Source organism: Lepidothrix coronata, unplaced genomic scaffold, assembly GCF_001604755.1.
Source record: "Lepidothrix coronata isolate B3197 unplaced genomic scaffold, Lepidothrix_coronata-1.0 Scaffold149, whole genome shotgun sequence".
NCBI lineage: Eukaryota > Metazoa > Chordata > Aves > Passeriformes > Pipridae > Lepidothrix > Lepidothrix coronata.
Genome location: NW_016690329.1, coordinates 1,246,588 through 1,261,016, shown reverse-complemented (window position 1 = coordinate 1,261,016; position 14,429 = coordinate 1,246,588). Strand labels below are relative to the sequence as shown.

Below are 14,429 nucleotides of genomic sequence, written 5' to 3'. Positions count from 1 at the left end.
GGCGGCCGGACAAAACCCTTGGATTAAGGAATTGCGGCTCGGCGGCTGCGCCGTGCCCGGGAAGCGCCGCCCTGTGACCCGGCGGGGCGGGGCCGAGCGCCGGGGAGAGCGGGGGGGCGGCGGCGGCCACAGGTCGCGACAGGGGACAGTGCAGGGGCGCCGTGACACGGAGGTGCCGCCGGGCGGGAGGAGCATCCTCCGGGGATCGGGGCGAGCCCGTGGCCCTGGAGCGGCGGAGAGCACAGAGCTGCCCGGGCAGCGGCGCGGACACACCGCGGTGCTGCTGCGGGGGCTCAGTCCCGCCCGTAGGGCTGCCAGAAGCACCGCACACAACCAGCTTGGTGAGGAACTCTACCCTCTTTAAGGTAAAACAAGACGTTGGCTCCCGGCTGTTTTTTTTTCTTAGTACCTTGAATATGATGCGTGGCCATTCATAACTGTAAAAGTAATGCCACCTCTTCGGAAAATCAGAGCAGCGCACATGCTTGAAAACCCTCCAGTAATAATAAACTGTACAGTTCTCTTCTAGACATAACTGCCAGGTAGATTTTTAACAATGAACAGTATTGCCAAAAGCCTTTTGAAATCGGTTAAACACGGCCGAGCTGCGTGGCTGAGAAGCAGCTCATCTCGCCCTGGAAAACAGTGTTCTCGGAGGCTGGTTTTGGGAATAGAGACGAGCTGTGACGACACGGGTGCTGCTGTGGTGGATGATGCCGGCTGTGTCCTGGGAGAAGCCCTGCACTGTCAGAAGGAAGTCCATTTACAGTAAGAATATACTTCTCTGAAGGCTTTTGCCTTAATAACTTTTTTTGTTATTATTACTTGCAATATCATTCACAGAAGTCTTCCCTGCTCCATAAAAATGAGTAAGAGGTAGGTGGGTGGGAAGACATATCCCTTGGGCTCCAATACTTACTGCTTGAGATAGTACTAAGGGGGAAGAAAGAAATGAGCATTTCAAAAGTTTCTTCTATTATTTTCTTTCAGAGGGGGACAGATTACCTCTCTAGCTTGAAGTAAAGATGAAATCGCTGTTACTGTTAAGACCACCAAATGTCTCAGTGTTTTTAAGTGAAAATAAATATAAGCATTGGTGGCTAAGAACCTGAACTAATAAGCAAGGGGTTGTGAATATGATATTACATTGTTTTGGAACAGTGTTGAGATGCAGTTAAGAAGTACCTGTATCAAAAAGGGCAGGTTACATCATTTTCTGACCTCCTAGTGATAATTTAGCTCTCTTCAGTGCCCGTTACACTAAACAAGGCATTTCAGAATCCACTGAGGAGACAGGCAGGATATGGCAAGGTTAAGAGGTGCCTGAAAACCATTTTTATGCCATTCTATCTGTTATAAAACACCAGTGGATTGTAATTCTTTGGTTTTACTAGAACAGGTGGAATAATTCCTGTGGTGGCACAGCAGCTTCACAGAGAAAACATCGAGCAAGTGGTAGAAGAGGCGCTTCGTGTCAGTGGCGTTTCTGTAGCTGAGCTTGCAGCTGTTGCAACTACAGTGAAACCTGGACTTGCTCTAAGCCTTGGGGTGGGGCTGGAGTACAGCCTGGCCTTGGTGAACAGGCACCAGAAGCCGTTCATACCCATCCATCACATGGAGGCTCACGCGCTGACCGTCAGGCTCACACATCACCTGGAATTTCCCTTCTTGGTTCTTTTGGTCTCTGGAGGCCACTGTATCTTGGCAGTAGCACAAGGAGTGTCAGATTTCCTTCTGCTTGGACAGTCCATAGATATTGCACCGGGTGACATGCTGGATAAGGTAATATTTCCTGACATAAGTAAACCTAGTTTTCTCTTTTTTTTATTGCATTTATACTACATAATGGTAGTATTATCATCAGCCCAAGGATAGTAATTTAGTGTAATATGAGCTTCACTTAACAGGATTTTTTTCTATTTTGAACAGACACAAGAGTCTGTTAAAAATGTACACATAACATCAATTGTAACATATGTACATTGATTATACTTTTAGTAAATAGGCAGCCTAACAACTGAAACTGGCGTTGGAAGTTTCATTGACACGGATTATACAAACAAGTTGTATGGATTTGAGAAGACTGGCAGTGCTATTTTAAAGGATGCTGTCAGGTTTAAAACAATACGTATTAAAACATTTCATACTAGTTTTATTGCTTACAGTTTGAAAAGCGTGGCTTGGCTTTCAGAATCTTAAGTTTTCTGGGTCACTGAGTACAGTCTGTAAAATTGGTCACTTACAGTTTTGTTCTCAAACATAGAGTTTTAAACAGTATTTGTGCATACTAAGTAAAAAATTGGGAGAGTCAGAAAGGGGACCGTATAAAGTTGAAACCAACTTTATTCCTGTGTATCTGGTAGTACAGTATGGCAGTCTGTGTGTGTTTCCTATAGCTTGAAAATGGGAGTAATTAATGTTTCCTACAAAATTTGTTTGCCCAAATTGTTCTAAAATCGCATTTCTAAATACTCCAGCAAAAAAAAAAAATCCAGCTGGTGTTGTGTCTTGTGCTTACTGTGCCCTGTTTGTAATTTCACACTGGATTGGATTTTGTGGTGTCTGGATTTATTCCATGGACTCCTATACAGTGGTGCAGTTACAGGAGGAACTGATTTCAAGTCTGTTTATTCTCTCCTCAGGTGGCAAGAAGACTGTCTTTAAGAAAGCACCCAGAGTGCCACAGCATGGCTGGGGGGCAGGCGATAGAGCACTTGGCTCAGACTGGAAACCAGGAACAGCTCATGTTCCGACTGCCCATGAACCAGTATCGGAACTGCAACTTCTCTTTTTCTGGACTTCTGAACCTCGTCAATAATGCCATTGCACAAAAAGAAAAAGAAGAAGGTATTTTTAAACAGTCAGGTATAAACCATGGTTTTGAAGACCCAGACTCAGGAAAACCCCTTTGACCGTACATTTTTGTAGGTACTGAGGAAGGTGAGATCCTGTCCTGCGTTGGGGATGTTGCTGCTGCCGTCCAGCACGCAGTGGCTGTTCACATCATCCAGCGCACCTATCGGGCCATGCTGTTCTGCACCAAAAATAGCATCTTGCCACCAAAAAATGCAACCTTGGTGGGTATGCTTCTTCTTCCTTTTTCTGTTTGACTGTGTAACATCATTTGAAGATGCAGATGCCTTGTTGTACTCCCTGCCTTGACAGGTGAGGAAGATCTCAGTATGCATTACATTGTTAAAATATCAGGATTGAAGTAATAGTGATATAAATATTTACAATGAAGTCTTTCACAGTTGGGTTTTAAGCTAGAAAGGTATTTTCTTAACCATCTAATTTAACCTCCCATAAAACCTTAGGCCACATAATATGACCTTGTGCTCCACAGTACTGATGGCTGTTGTAGCTCCAGTGGAACCACAGACTGATTTGGGTTGGAAGGGACCTTTAAGATCATCTAGTTCCAACCTTCCTTCCACTAGACTGACATGCTTTTATTCAGGAATGTCTTTTAGCATAACAAGCTCACTTAGCATACTCTTTTCTGATATGTTTTAATCTTCAAATGCATTATTTATTGCTGTCTTCTGAACTGATAACCTCTTTTTAAACGGGATGCTAGTTGAGTGTGACCCATCAGTACTTTTGAGTTAATGCCTTTTTTTGTCACTGCTGTCAGGTTGTATCAGGAGGAGTTGCAAGTAATCAGTATATCCGAAAAGGTTTACAGAATTTGGCAGAAGCAAATGATTTTGCTTTACTGTGTCCTCCTCCGAGACTGTGCACTGATAACGGTGTAATGATTGCATGGTAAGAGTTGTTTGTCTTTGCATGTGCTTCTATAACGTTCTTTAAAAGCTGACATCAGAGTCAAGAACTTCTGTTCGTGGGGACTGAACCACATGCCATATTCAGAGAGTTGTGACAAATATTTTATGTAATTGCTTTCTTGCCCAGGAATGGCATTGAAAGGTTACGTGCAGGACTTGGTGTTCTACACGGGACCGACGGCATCCGCTACGAGCCCAAGTAAGTGACTGCTCAGTCACAGTCTGTTAGTGAAAGGGGAACGAGGTTACACTAAAAAGTGGCAGAAGATGCTGAGGAGCATCTTTGCAACACTTATAAAAGTTACTGTTCAACGTAGTTGTGACTTACAAGTGATCATTTAAGTTCGGTTTGGCTCAGAAACTTAAATTACCACACATCATAACAGTTCTGTGTGTTTTCCTGCTATCACTGTGGTTACAGGAAAACTGGAGCCAGTTAAGCTGCAATACTCTCCCTTACCTTCTCAGTCACCACAGGCATAAGTCCACTTGCTCCAAGTCCAACTGTGTATTCATAATGAGCAATCAATTAAAAAAAAGAATTTAACATATATCATCTGATAATACTTTTTTTTTTAACTGATAATACTGATTTTTTTAACGACTAGTTGGGTAATGCTTGCTCTGTGGATTTAAATAGATCTTATACTTAAGGCCAAACAAAATTCTTATATTTCAAAAGTACCAGCTGGTCTTAAACTTGGGCTTTTTTTCAGTTTTTTTTTCCCTTTCCATTTTCAGGAAAACAGACTTGGATGGTCTCAATACAAAAAAAAAATTGTATTATAATTTTCACATGAAAAATTATAAGATACTCTTCTTCAAAAATAACTTGCTGTATACATATCAGTGAATAAAATACTAAGTTTCACTTGCTGTAGAAAATACATTATTTAAGATTATCATATAAAGAGATACCTGTAGATCTCTAGTGTATCTTGCATTCATCAGTTGCATGTAAATGCAGTTTAGTTGCAAAGCAACTAAAATCGGAATCTAACAACATCCCCATCCCCAAAAGATGGCTTTGAAACCACAACTGTGTTTCCCAAGTTTGGCATCGCTAGAAATGCAAATATTTCTTCAGTGTAAAGATGTTTCTAAGTACAGCTTCAGCCAGACCATTTTAATGGTGCAGGGAATGTGCAGAAATACTGTAATTGTAAAAAGGGTCTGTGAAGCTGTACATCTGTCTGATATGGCAATGATGTTATTTTTAACAGATACATAATTTTATTTTCTAGAGCTCCCCTTGGAATTGATATTTCCAAAAGAGTTGAAGAAGATTCCATCAAGGTGCCAAAATTAAAACAGATACGATGGTTGGCATCTTAAAAAGTAACTTAGTAAATGCAAATATAAATTGTTCAATAAAAACTGTTTCAATGCTGTTATGTTTACTGACAGTACTTTGTTTACCAGTGTTGAAAATCACCTGTCAGAGAAACAAATGCTGTGTCCTATCACCAAAGTGATTCCAGTTACTATTCCACAACTAAGCGTTCTTGGTATTAAAACAACTGAAAAAAAAAAAATTAAAAGTGCACTTTCTAATAAATAGGAACTTACACAAAGGAAAATACCTCCATTGTTTACACTTCATAACTTATAATAAATTCATATATTTATAATATATATGATAACTTATCAATATAATATATAATTCATATAAAGTTTATAATTGACATTACATGTTAAAAAAATCCTCACTTCCATGATTGCAGAGAACAGTTGACTGCACAGATCTTCAAACAGATCTCAATGTGTTTGCTGTGCCAGTGCAACTGAATTTCAGCAGTACCTAATTTTCTGCTGCTGGTGTAAGAAGCCTATTCTTCCTTACACAAAATTAAAACTTGGGGTATAGAGATAGTGCCTTTTAGATTTCTCTTCTTTTTTTTTAATAGAGAAGTTCAGTAAAGCTAATCACAATGCAATCCTTCCATACACAATCAGAAAGACAAGCCAACTCAAGCTTTTCTTCAGAGGCAGTCCATTCATATTGCTATTTCAACCCCATGACTGCATCCACATACCCACCCAGAGTGCCTTTTTTTTTTTTTCAAGGGAGACCCTTTTTTTGATTTGTTTAAAAGAGATCTTCATTGAAGGACACAATTAAAAGCAAAAGTGGCAGAGCTAAAGCTAAAAAGAGACAGAGCAAGCTAGGGAGTCAACAATGGATTAAGAAGAGCCTGGAGGGAACTTCCCAGTTTCTCTGGGAACATAGGGAGCCCCAGGCTGGGGACTGCCAACCAACCCATCCCTGCAGAACTGGCCACAGTTCTGGGAGGTTGTACAGGATGGCCCCAAAACACGCAGGGGATGTGTGTGATGTCTGTTTTCTGATGTCTGATGATGTCTGGAGGGCAGCTCTCCCAAGAGCTGACAAGACCCCAGACCCTCAGCTCTTTTTGGCTCTGGCAACCCAGGCCAGCTCCTCACCATGCCCTCCCCTCCACAACCATAACCCAAACCTTCTTCTAAAGCACAGCTGCAGGACTAGCCCTGTTCTACCACGAAGCAATGTACTGAATTCAATATATGTGACAAATTGGACAGACTCAACATTTTGGCAACACTGGAAGGGTGGGAAAGCCAACTTCTGGCTATTTCCTCTTCCCCAAAGCCCAGTATTCCCTTCCCTCCAGGGGTGAATTCACAGTGAGTCTCTAGTAAAAGTACACATCTACATGTATTAGCTTGATGATTAATAATAATAATAATGTCCAAGTGCGTAAAAAAACCAGACCAAACATCCCAAGAAAACTCCAAAGATTTACTGCATTTGCAAAAAGACTAGATATATCTCAAGATGTAGTTCTATAATTCACCTACTGAAAATAACTTCAGCCTGCTGCACGTGTCAGATGCTTTTTCCCTGTGGCTCTCTAGTTTTGCAATCCGAGATCCAAACTGTACGGCCCTTTTTGGCAGAACAGTGGAGGCTGTGAGGCCCAACTCCTTGGCTGCAAGGCGCAGGAGCAGTTTCTCCCCGATTCCTCGAGGCAGAGTCAAGTCAGCTTTTTCTGAGACAGGCAGAGAATTGAGGAATGAAACAACATCTTCATCAAGAAAAGGAAACCTGAAAGAAAGATACACGTGGGGAAAGACCCTTTAAAAATTTCATACGAGTGGTTTTTGTTTTCCCTTTTACCACGTGCAAAGATTTCAGAGTCTGTATCAATTCCTAACTATAGATGTACCTTAAATCTTAGTATAACAGTACTGAGACAGTTCTCCAAAGCAGTTACACGGTCCTGGAGAAAGAAACCCCATAATATATCATGTTTACACTCAGAAGCCTGGAAGTTTTCAAAAGCCAACCAAAGAGAACAGTAAAAACAAGGATCAGAAATGGTGTGTTTATACAGAAGAAAAATCACGAAGAACATCAGAAACTACAACAGAAGGGCAAGACAAATCTTTAAGTAACACTTCTCAAAATAGCTCCTAAGTATTTAAAACTACTGTGTGAAGCTACGCTGTAACTTCAAAACAAAAATATTTACACAACAAATTCTGACACCATTCTGAATTCCAGGCATTCATACCTAATCCCATGCATGATTAACAGCATTGCCTGTCCACCACTGTAGCTCTTGTGCTACACTGAAAATGTGCAACTAAGAACAGATTTGGAAAAACACTGGCACTAAGATCACAGGAAAAAACCTTTCATTCACCTGAGTGGCCTCTGCTACTGGACAACAACTAGGGAATTTTTTGCAAGTTCGTGGCAGCATGGAGGAAGTAAACACAAATAAAAGGATTTTTTAACTATTCAGACTTAACACCAGGAAACGCAGTGGATATTGTCATGGCATGGACAAGAATACCCAGCTTTTACATTATGTTGTCATTCTCTAAAATCAATCCCTAAATGACCACACAAGAACACCTCAAAGTTGTGCACAAGACTCTTCCACTTAAAATGATAAACCGTACTTGATTTCTCCTGTTTAATCTTTTGCTGCTTCTTAAAACTTCTGGATGGAAGTCAAGTTACTAAATTTCCTTAAGAAACTCTTCCACAGTACTACAGGCTACCTTTTTAAAAACAAAACCAAAAAACTCCACAACACAATACACCACGTTAGCAAGATTGCAACAGAACTAGAGAATAAAACACACAGAAGTTTCAATTAAGCTTTTTGTTGGAGTGTTAGAAACTGCATCTAACCTGCAAAACCAGTTTTGCTTCATGTTAAAACAATAATACCTGGCTTCTTTTCCGTGATCACCGATAATCCTGTCATCTCTGCCCAGATTTCTGGAAGAAATGCGACCTAACTCCATTTCAAGTTCTTTATTCAGACCCTCTAAGCCGTATTTCTTGAAGCAAACACGATGTCGAGAATACCCAGCAAGCTGTTCATCTGCTCCAATTCCTGTAAGCACAACCTAAGGAAACAGGATGCAACAAATCTTAGTATCTGGGCAAGTTAATATGTAACAATCTCAAATGTTTAACTACATCTTAAGGATATTCATTTTAATAAGCATCCTCTAAAGGTATTACCTATCACAATGGGACCTGCCTTACACATTTGCAAAGTCTGAAACAATTTCCAATAAAAATCACTGGAAACTTGCAATAGGCTCACAATCAGACCTAAAAGTACACACAAACATTTCTACTGATCCAAGGAAAAAACGTCAAAATAACGTCCTATGCACCACAAATACACCAGTATCTTTGAAGAATGTCTTTGTTATTTCTATTACAATAAACAGCATTTGTTAAACACCAGCCTTTCTAAAAAAAATTTGTTTCCAAAGATCATGTCATATATTCTAAATAGCTATCTGAATGTACACCCAGATTAATTTACCAGATACTGGGTTAGTACATTGCATTACACTAAATAAAAATGGCTCAGAATGTTCTGTCTCCTCAGTAAGTACAAAACCAACTACCACATCTGGCCCATTGCTGTGCCTTCAGCAGCAATTCACTATAAAAGTGGAAGTCTTTTAACAAACAGTCAAGTGTGTTTTACTAATCTGATACCAGTTAGTGGTCAACTATATTTTTACCAACACAGCCGTACATAACTGATGGGAAAATGACACTTTTGCTTTATGTTTTATTAACCCATGACCCATTTCAACATATTCTGGACCTAGGATGAATTTGTATGTTTTGCAAATCTGAGATGCACATCCTTAAGTAGATCTGCCAACTGTATCAGCTGTGTTCTACAGTAGTAGTTTTTAAGCAAACTATTGCGTTTGTTGGGGTTTCTGTTGTTGGTGGATTTCTTATGGTTTTAGGATCTAGCAATTATTAGAAAAGTAACAGGAGCCTCAAAAAGCAGAGGTGGGGGTTGGCTTGTAAATTCCTGAAATTAAACAGTTCATTCTTCCCTCCGAAAATCATCAGAAATAGGGAAGTGAGAAATCAGAATCAAATTCCCCAGAAAATCACCTAGTTACCAAAAATATTTTACTTCATACTACATACATGCAGATAAGTTACAAAAAGGAAAGAGCTAGTTTTTGTATTTCTGTCATTCAGACTCTAATGACAAAAGATGCCAAGATCTTTTCTGCCTATGCTATTTGCTATTTTATCACATCAACAGCATGCCTAAATAAGAAGATATTTTGACAAGTGGTGGGATGCTGGCACAAAACAATATTACTTAATAATTCACTAACATTTATCTCTAAATTTGTTAACGCAGTTTGGACTGAATAGCTGTTACCCACCATTGGAACTGAAACACTGAAAATTATAGATGATGGTTACTATTTTTTTCCTAGTCATGTTGTTGTTTATCCAAGTTCTCTGGAAAGCCATATACATCACATGACAAAAGAACTGAATGCAGTTTTTAACTCTAGAATTACAAAAAGATTATAATTACAGAACTATTCTACATTCTGTCACTGAATTTCAGAAACCTTATGAATAGCAAAGGTACCACCTGATTTCTGAATCAACAGAACTGTTTTTACGTTCGTAAGTCATAACTTATGTTTTACAAACACAAGACAGAAAATAAACAAACAAAAAAGTCAGTACCTTTGCAGGACTTTTATATGGTTTCAGTTCTCCCTGGCTACTAATAAAACCCTCCCCTCTGGAAGCAAACCAAATTGCACAGCCAATGCTGTCATCCAAGACCGTGTCCAGCGGATAGATTAAGTGATTAATGCGCTGTTTCCTCATCTTTTTCAATTCCTCTAGTGTAACATTAATTTCCACAAAGTTCCAGGTTCTTGAAGGGTTAATGGCTTCCAATTCCTTCAGTCCTGCCCTACCAGTGATTCTGTCAGGAACATCAAAGCAAGATAAATGAGCACCACTTTTAGCATGAAGACCTTGGCAGGTTTCTTGAGGACAAAGCAAATCAAGCTGTACTTCATGGTTGGGATGTCTTTTAGTGGTACCCTTGTGCTTAGCTTGTTCTTTCATCATGAAAGCTACGTTGAGAAGATCAATTGGCTCCTCCAAAGGCACATGTTTATCAGCAAGGGCTGCAATAACCATAGAATCAATGCCACCAGAAAAGAGCACTGCAACATGTGCTTTCTTATGAGACATGCTTGGAACTTCTCTGGTTTCCTGATCTTGATCTCTAAAGAGACATAAAACTCGTCTCTTGACTGCTTCATTTAAAACATCAATAAACTGACACACCAATTTTTTCTTGTGTTCCTCTGCGAGAAATCCTTGGAGGGTTTCTACAGAAACCACATGGATGATGTTGCTACTATTAGTGCCTGGACATTCACCTGAAGCTTCAGAAATTGCTGTATTTAAGGGGACAACTGGTGCTCTGAGACATAGCTTTGATTCATTCATCACAAGGTGTATGTGGCTTGGCAAATCTTTTGACACTTGGTCAAGAACGTTAATGAATGTTTCTTCTGCTGCTTTCTCTGTGTACCAGTACTTCCATGGAAACAATGTTAAAGACAAAGATTTAGTTGCTGCACAAGCTTTGAGATCAATTTTGAAAATTCCAGATGCTGGGACCTCTTGCCATTGGTTGCCTGGTTCAGAATAACCACTTACAGATGTGAGACAGAAAGCACTGTCAGCCTCAGGACTGAACTGCCAGAGCAAACTACGACGACCAAAATAATCTCTACCAAACCACAAACTGTGTCTAGATGCTTGGTAATAAATAAAAGACCAGGGACCCTGGAGTGATGAAAAGAGTGACAAAATGTCCTCTTCACTCCTGCATAATGTGAGATGATGAAACATTACTTGAGTGTCATTGTCTAGATCTCCCACATGCACTCCATTGAAAACTTCTCCATTCCAAAGAAAAACATTGTTATTGGCATCTTCTAGAGGCTGAGGAGTCACCAGTCCCCTCAAGTGAAGTACATGGCCAGAAAACAGACATTTGTAAGAGAGATCTGACACAGTTTTTATCAACTGTTGGCTACTGTCTGGTCCTCTTCTTCTCAGACGGTGGAGTGTGTCTTCGCTGAGGAAATCAGGAATAGCACGTTGGCTACACAGAGTAACAACACAACAAATACCACACATTGTGACTTGGGATTCACATGAACTATTTCTTCATTTTAGCTTTTTCTGAATTTTCCATCTCCTGCTGTGCCTTCTTTAATTCATCCAATGTATCTGTGTAAGGGAGCATTATACAAATAATCACTTTCATAAACAGAAAAGTTTCTATCTAAGAAATAAGTAATTCCAGCCACTTGTTCAATGAAATGCTAATTAACCAAAGTGCTGTGTTTGTACACCATCATTACTATAGCTCACTGTAGCTTATTCCTCTTAATTACACAAAGTTGATAATTTTTTTTCTCCCCAAGAAAACCACGTTACCATAGGCCAAGTATTGCCTATCCTATCAGTATGACTTATATATTTGGAGTAAGAAAAGGGGATTGTTGAATAAAATGTCAACACAATTAACCCAAATCAAAGGAAAGAAAATGAAAGTAGCAATTGTTCAATACAGAAAATAAAATTTATACTTCTAAGTTTGTAAATATCTAATGTTTCTTCCACCATCACCTCTATTATCCATTCTCCTTTCTTCATAATCCCACAGACCCATTCTTTCAACTAAAGATTTCTAACTTAACCTCCAGTTTAAACTTGTTATTTTCCTTCTCCTCATCCTGTGCAATTTTAATTTTTTTCTAAGGGACACAGTGCTATACAGCTGCCCAAAGGGCACTGATAATAATGACTCCTCTGTGGAGCAGATGTTCTCCATCTTTATCTTCAGCACTTGCTCTTCTATCACATCCATATCAAGTGAAAACATTTTCACATTTATCCAGTCCAGAAAAACAAGCAGGTGTCTGAAGTTTATTTTGTATTTGACATACAGCTGTCAGGTTTTCATTTTAATATACAGCTTTTAAATATTCAATCATTTGATTTACTTTTACACTGCAAACTTACTTTTGCATTGAGACAGCGTTTCTGTTCGGTCCACAAGGAAGAATATGTTGCTGTTGGGTTGCTGCTTATAAACTCTCTGCAAAACAAAAACCACGCTTTAAGTGGTTTGTTTCTGCAAAAACAAAACCACGTATTAAGTCACAGCAACAGACTGTGAACCATGCTGCAGCAGAAGCTGGTGTGGGTCTACCAAGATAAGCCTTCACTTTAATGCCAGAAGTACAAGTTGTGCCCTAACAACACCAACATTTGTACCATGAAAAACATTTAAGGATCAACCCATGACTATCCTGCATTTCTCTTTTCTAATTTAAACACAGAAAAAGTAAGAATACCTCACGAAGAATTCTGATCGACTCAAACATCTCACTGAAATAACTCAGATACTGCACAAGGGTACAGAACCAAATCATTTGCAGGACAAGTTATTGTGAGGACAGCAGACCACATGTGTATTAAAATCTGTATTAAAACAAATTAAAGACAGCATGCTCTGGTTTTGTTTCCCCTCTTGTCTCTGTGCTTATTTCTCCTCTAAAATAAAACAGTCAAAAGCAAATTTGTAAATACTTACCCTGTTCTTCTTCAAATTAGAAAGCTCATCTACTACAACCTTCTGCTCTTTAATCTGAAAGATGAAAGATGCACTTTAATTATTAAAAATAAACCACCGTGTTATAATCCTAGTGGTGAACATTCTTACCGATATTTTAAGACAGCTACATGCATATATAGCTGCTGTTCTCCAAATGGACCACTGAAGACAAAGTAAATCTAAAAATGAAATACTTAAAGTAACTGCTCTAGAAACAGGTTATCTTGCATCCACTGGTATTTCTCCTCCCCCCAAAAGCAATCGTTACTGGGAAGCCAGGGTACCTCTAGCTATTTATTATCAGAGAGCACATTTTTCTCCCCCAGAAGAAAAGAAAACATGTACACAACTAATACAACATCAAATAACTTTAGAAAACAAATTTAGCATAATATCAAGAATACACTTTATAATCACAGGTATGCTCCAGATTCAAAATGAAATTAATGAAAATCCAAATACACTAAAACTGTATTAAGAGCAATGGGAGCCTTTCTCTTGCTCTGGATTTTTGCATTAACTTCCTTAGTGGGATTTTCCACTCTATGCTGCACTGACAGATGTGGCAGGTTTTCCCATTTTCTTTTATGACAGCTCTGAATGGCAAAAAGCAATAAGAAGGACTGTCATGAAAGCCAAAAACTGGAACAAAATCTGGTCAGAGGACACAATGGTTTTTGTTAGAAGCAAACTATATGGTTTGAGGGCTTTTTCCTTTGTGTCTCCTGGAATTGGTGGCACAGCAGGAAGCTACTGCAGAGGGACGTTACCCAAACTGAATATGGCACACTGAAAGTACAACTTCTCCAGCAGCTACACCAACAGGCAAAACAGCACTGCCATCCTTAGCTAAGGACTAAACCATCAACCTGCAGCTCTGTTATGTCCCAGTTTTGTAGCTTCCCAGGCAATCAAAAACACCACTGGCTCTATACATTATGGCCATATAGAAGTCATTTTTTTACAGCATCGTAGAATGTTAAGGGGTTGGAATGGACATTAAAAACCTGCTCTGGGCAGGGACACTCCCCACTAGGCCAGGTTGCTCAGAGCCCTGTCCAACTTGGTTTTGAACACTACCAGGGTTGTACCAACCACAGCCTCCGTGGGCAACCTGTGCCAGTGTCTCACCACCCTCACAGTAAGGAATTTCTTTTTAATATCTAACCTAGAGTTTCCCTCTTTCCATTTGTACCCATTACTTCTTGTCCTATCACTACAGTTCCTGATGGAGAGCCCCTCTCTGGCTTCCCTGTAGGCCCCTTCAGATACTGGAAGGCTGCAATGAGCTTTTTTTTGAGGGAAAGCAGTTCCATGGGGCTTGATAGATTCCATAGTGGGCACCAGAGAAGAGGGAGTGAATTCACAGGAGCACCAAGCTCTGTGGCTGGAATCCCTTGGGACTTTTTGGGCAGGTAAGGATGAAGTTGGTACTACAGAGAAGCCATATGGGGAAGCCATATGAGAAGAAGCTGAAGGCACTTGGTCTGTTCAGCCTGGAGGAGACATAGGGGAGACCTCATTGCAGCTACAACTTCCTCGGGAGGGGAAGAGGAGAGGCAGGCACTGATCTCTGCTCTGTGGGGACCAGCGACAGGACTGGAGGGAATGGCCTGAAGTTGTGTCAGGGGAGGTTTAGATG

At 39.9% G+C, this 14,429-nt stretch overlaps 2 protein-coding genes across 4 annotated transcripts; one reads left to right on the top strand and one right to left on the bottom strand.

Annotated features, from left to right (window-relative positions):
• Window positions 1-138: 138 nt before the first annotated feature.
• On the top strand, window positions 139-5,179 carry OSGEPL1 (O-sialoglycoprotein endopeptidase-like 1). 2 transcript variants are annotated; one of them, XM_017828555.1, is made up of 8 exons: window positions 139-365; window positions 519-768; window positions 1,395-1,782; window positions 2,643-2,847; window positions 2,929-3,077; window positions 3,638-3,768; window positions 3,916-3,987; window positions 5,033-5,179. In XM_017828555.1, exons 2-8 carry the CDS (start codon window positions 557-559, stop codon window positions 5,121-5,123), a joined length of 1,248 nt encoding a protein of 415 aa, XP_017684044.1. In that variant the 5' UTR covers window positions 139-365; window positions 519-556; the 3' UTR covers window positions 5,124-5,179. The 2 variants fall into 2 exon arrangements, with proteins under 2 accessions (XP_017684044.1, XP_017684046.1); XM_017828557.1 differs by lacking the exon at window positions 139-365 and having other exon boundaries at window positions 378-768; window positions 1,400-1,782.
• A 659-nt stretch (window positions 5,180-5,838) lies between these two features.
• Window positions 5,839-12,823, bottom strand: ASNSD1 (asparagine synthetase domain containing 1). Of its 2 annotated transcripts, none has more exons than XM_017828553.1 (5): window positions 12,767-12,823; window positions 12,193-12,268; window positions 9,820-11,394; window positions 8,011-8,192; window positions 5,839-6,873 (listed from the first exon to the last, which is right to left on the bottom strand). In XM_017828553.1, the coding sequence occupies exons 3-5, from the start codon at window positions 11,299-11,301 to the stop codon at window positions 6,612-6,614; spliced, it is 1,926 nt and encodes a 641-aa protein (XP_017684042.1). In that variant the 5' UTR covers window positions 11,302-11,394; window positions 12,193-12,268; window positions 12,767-12,823; the 3' UTR covers window positions 5,839-6,611. The 2 variants fall into 2 exon arrangements, with proteins under 2 accessions (XP_017684042.1, XP_017684043.1); XM_017828554.1 differs by having other exon boundaries at window positions 6,731-6,817.
• Between the last annotated feature and the right edge of the window lie 1,606 nt (window positions 12,824-14,429).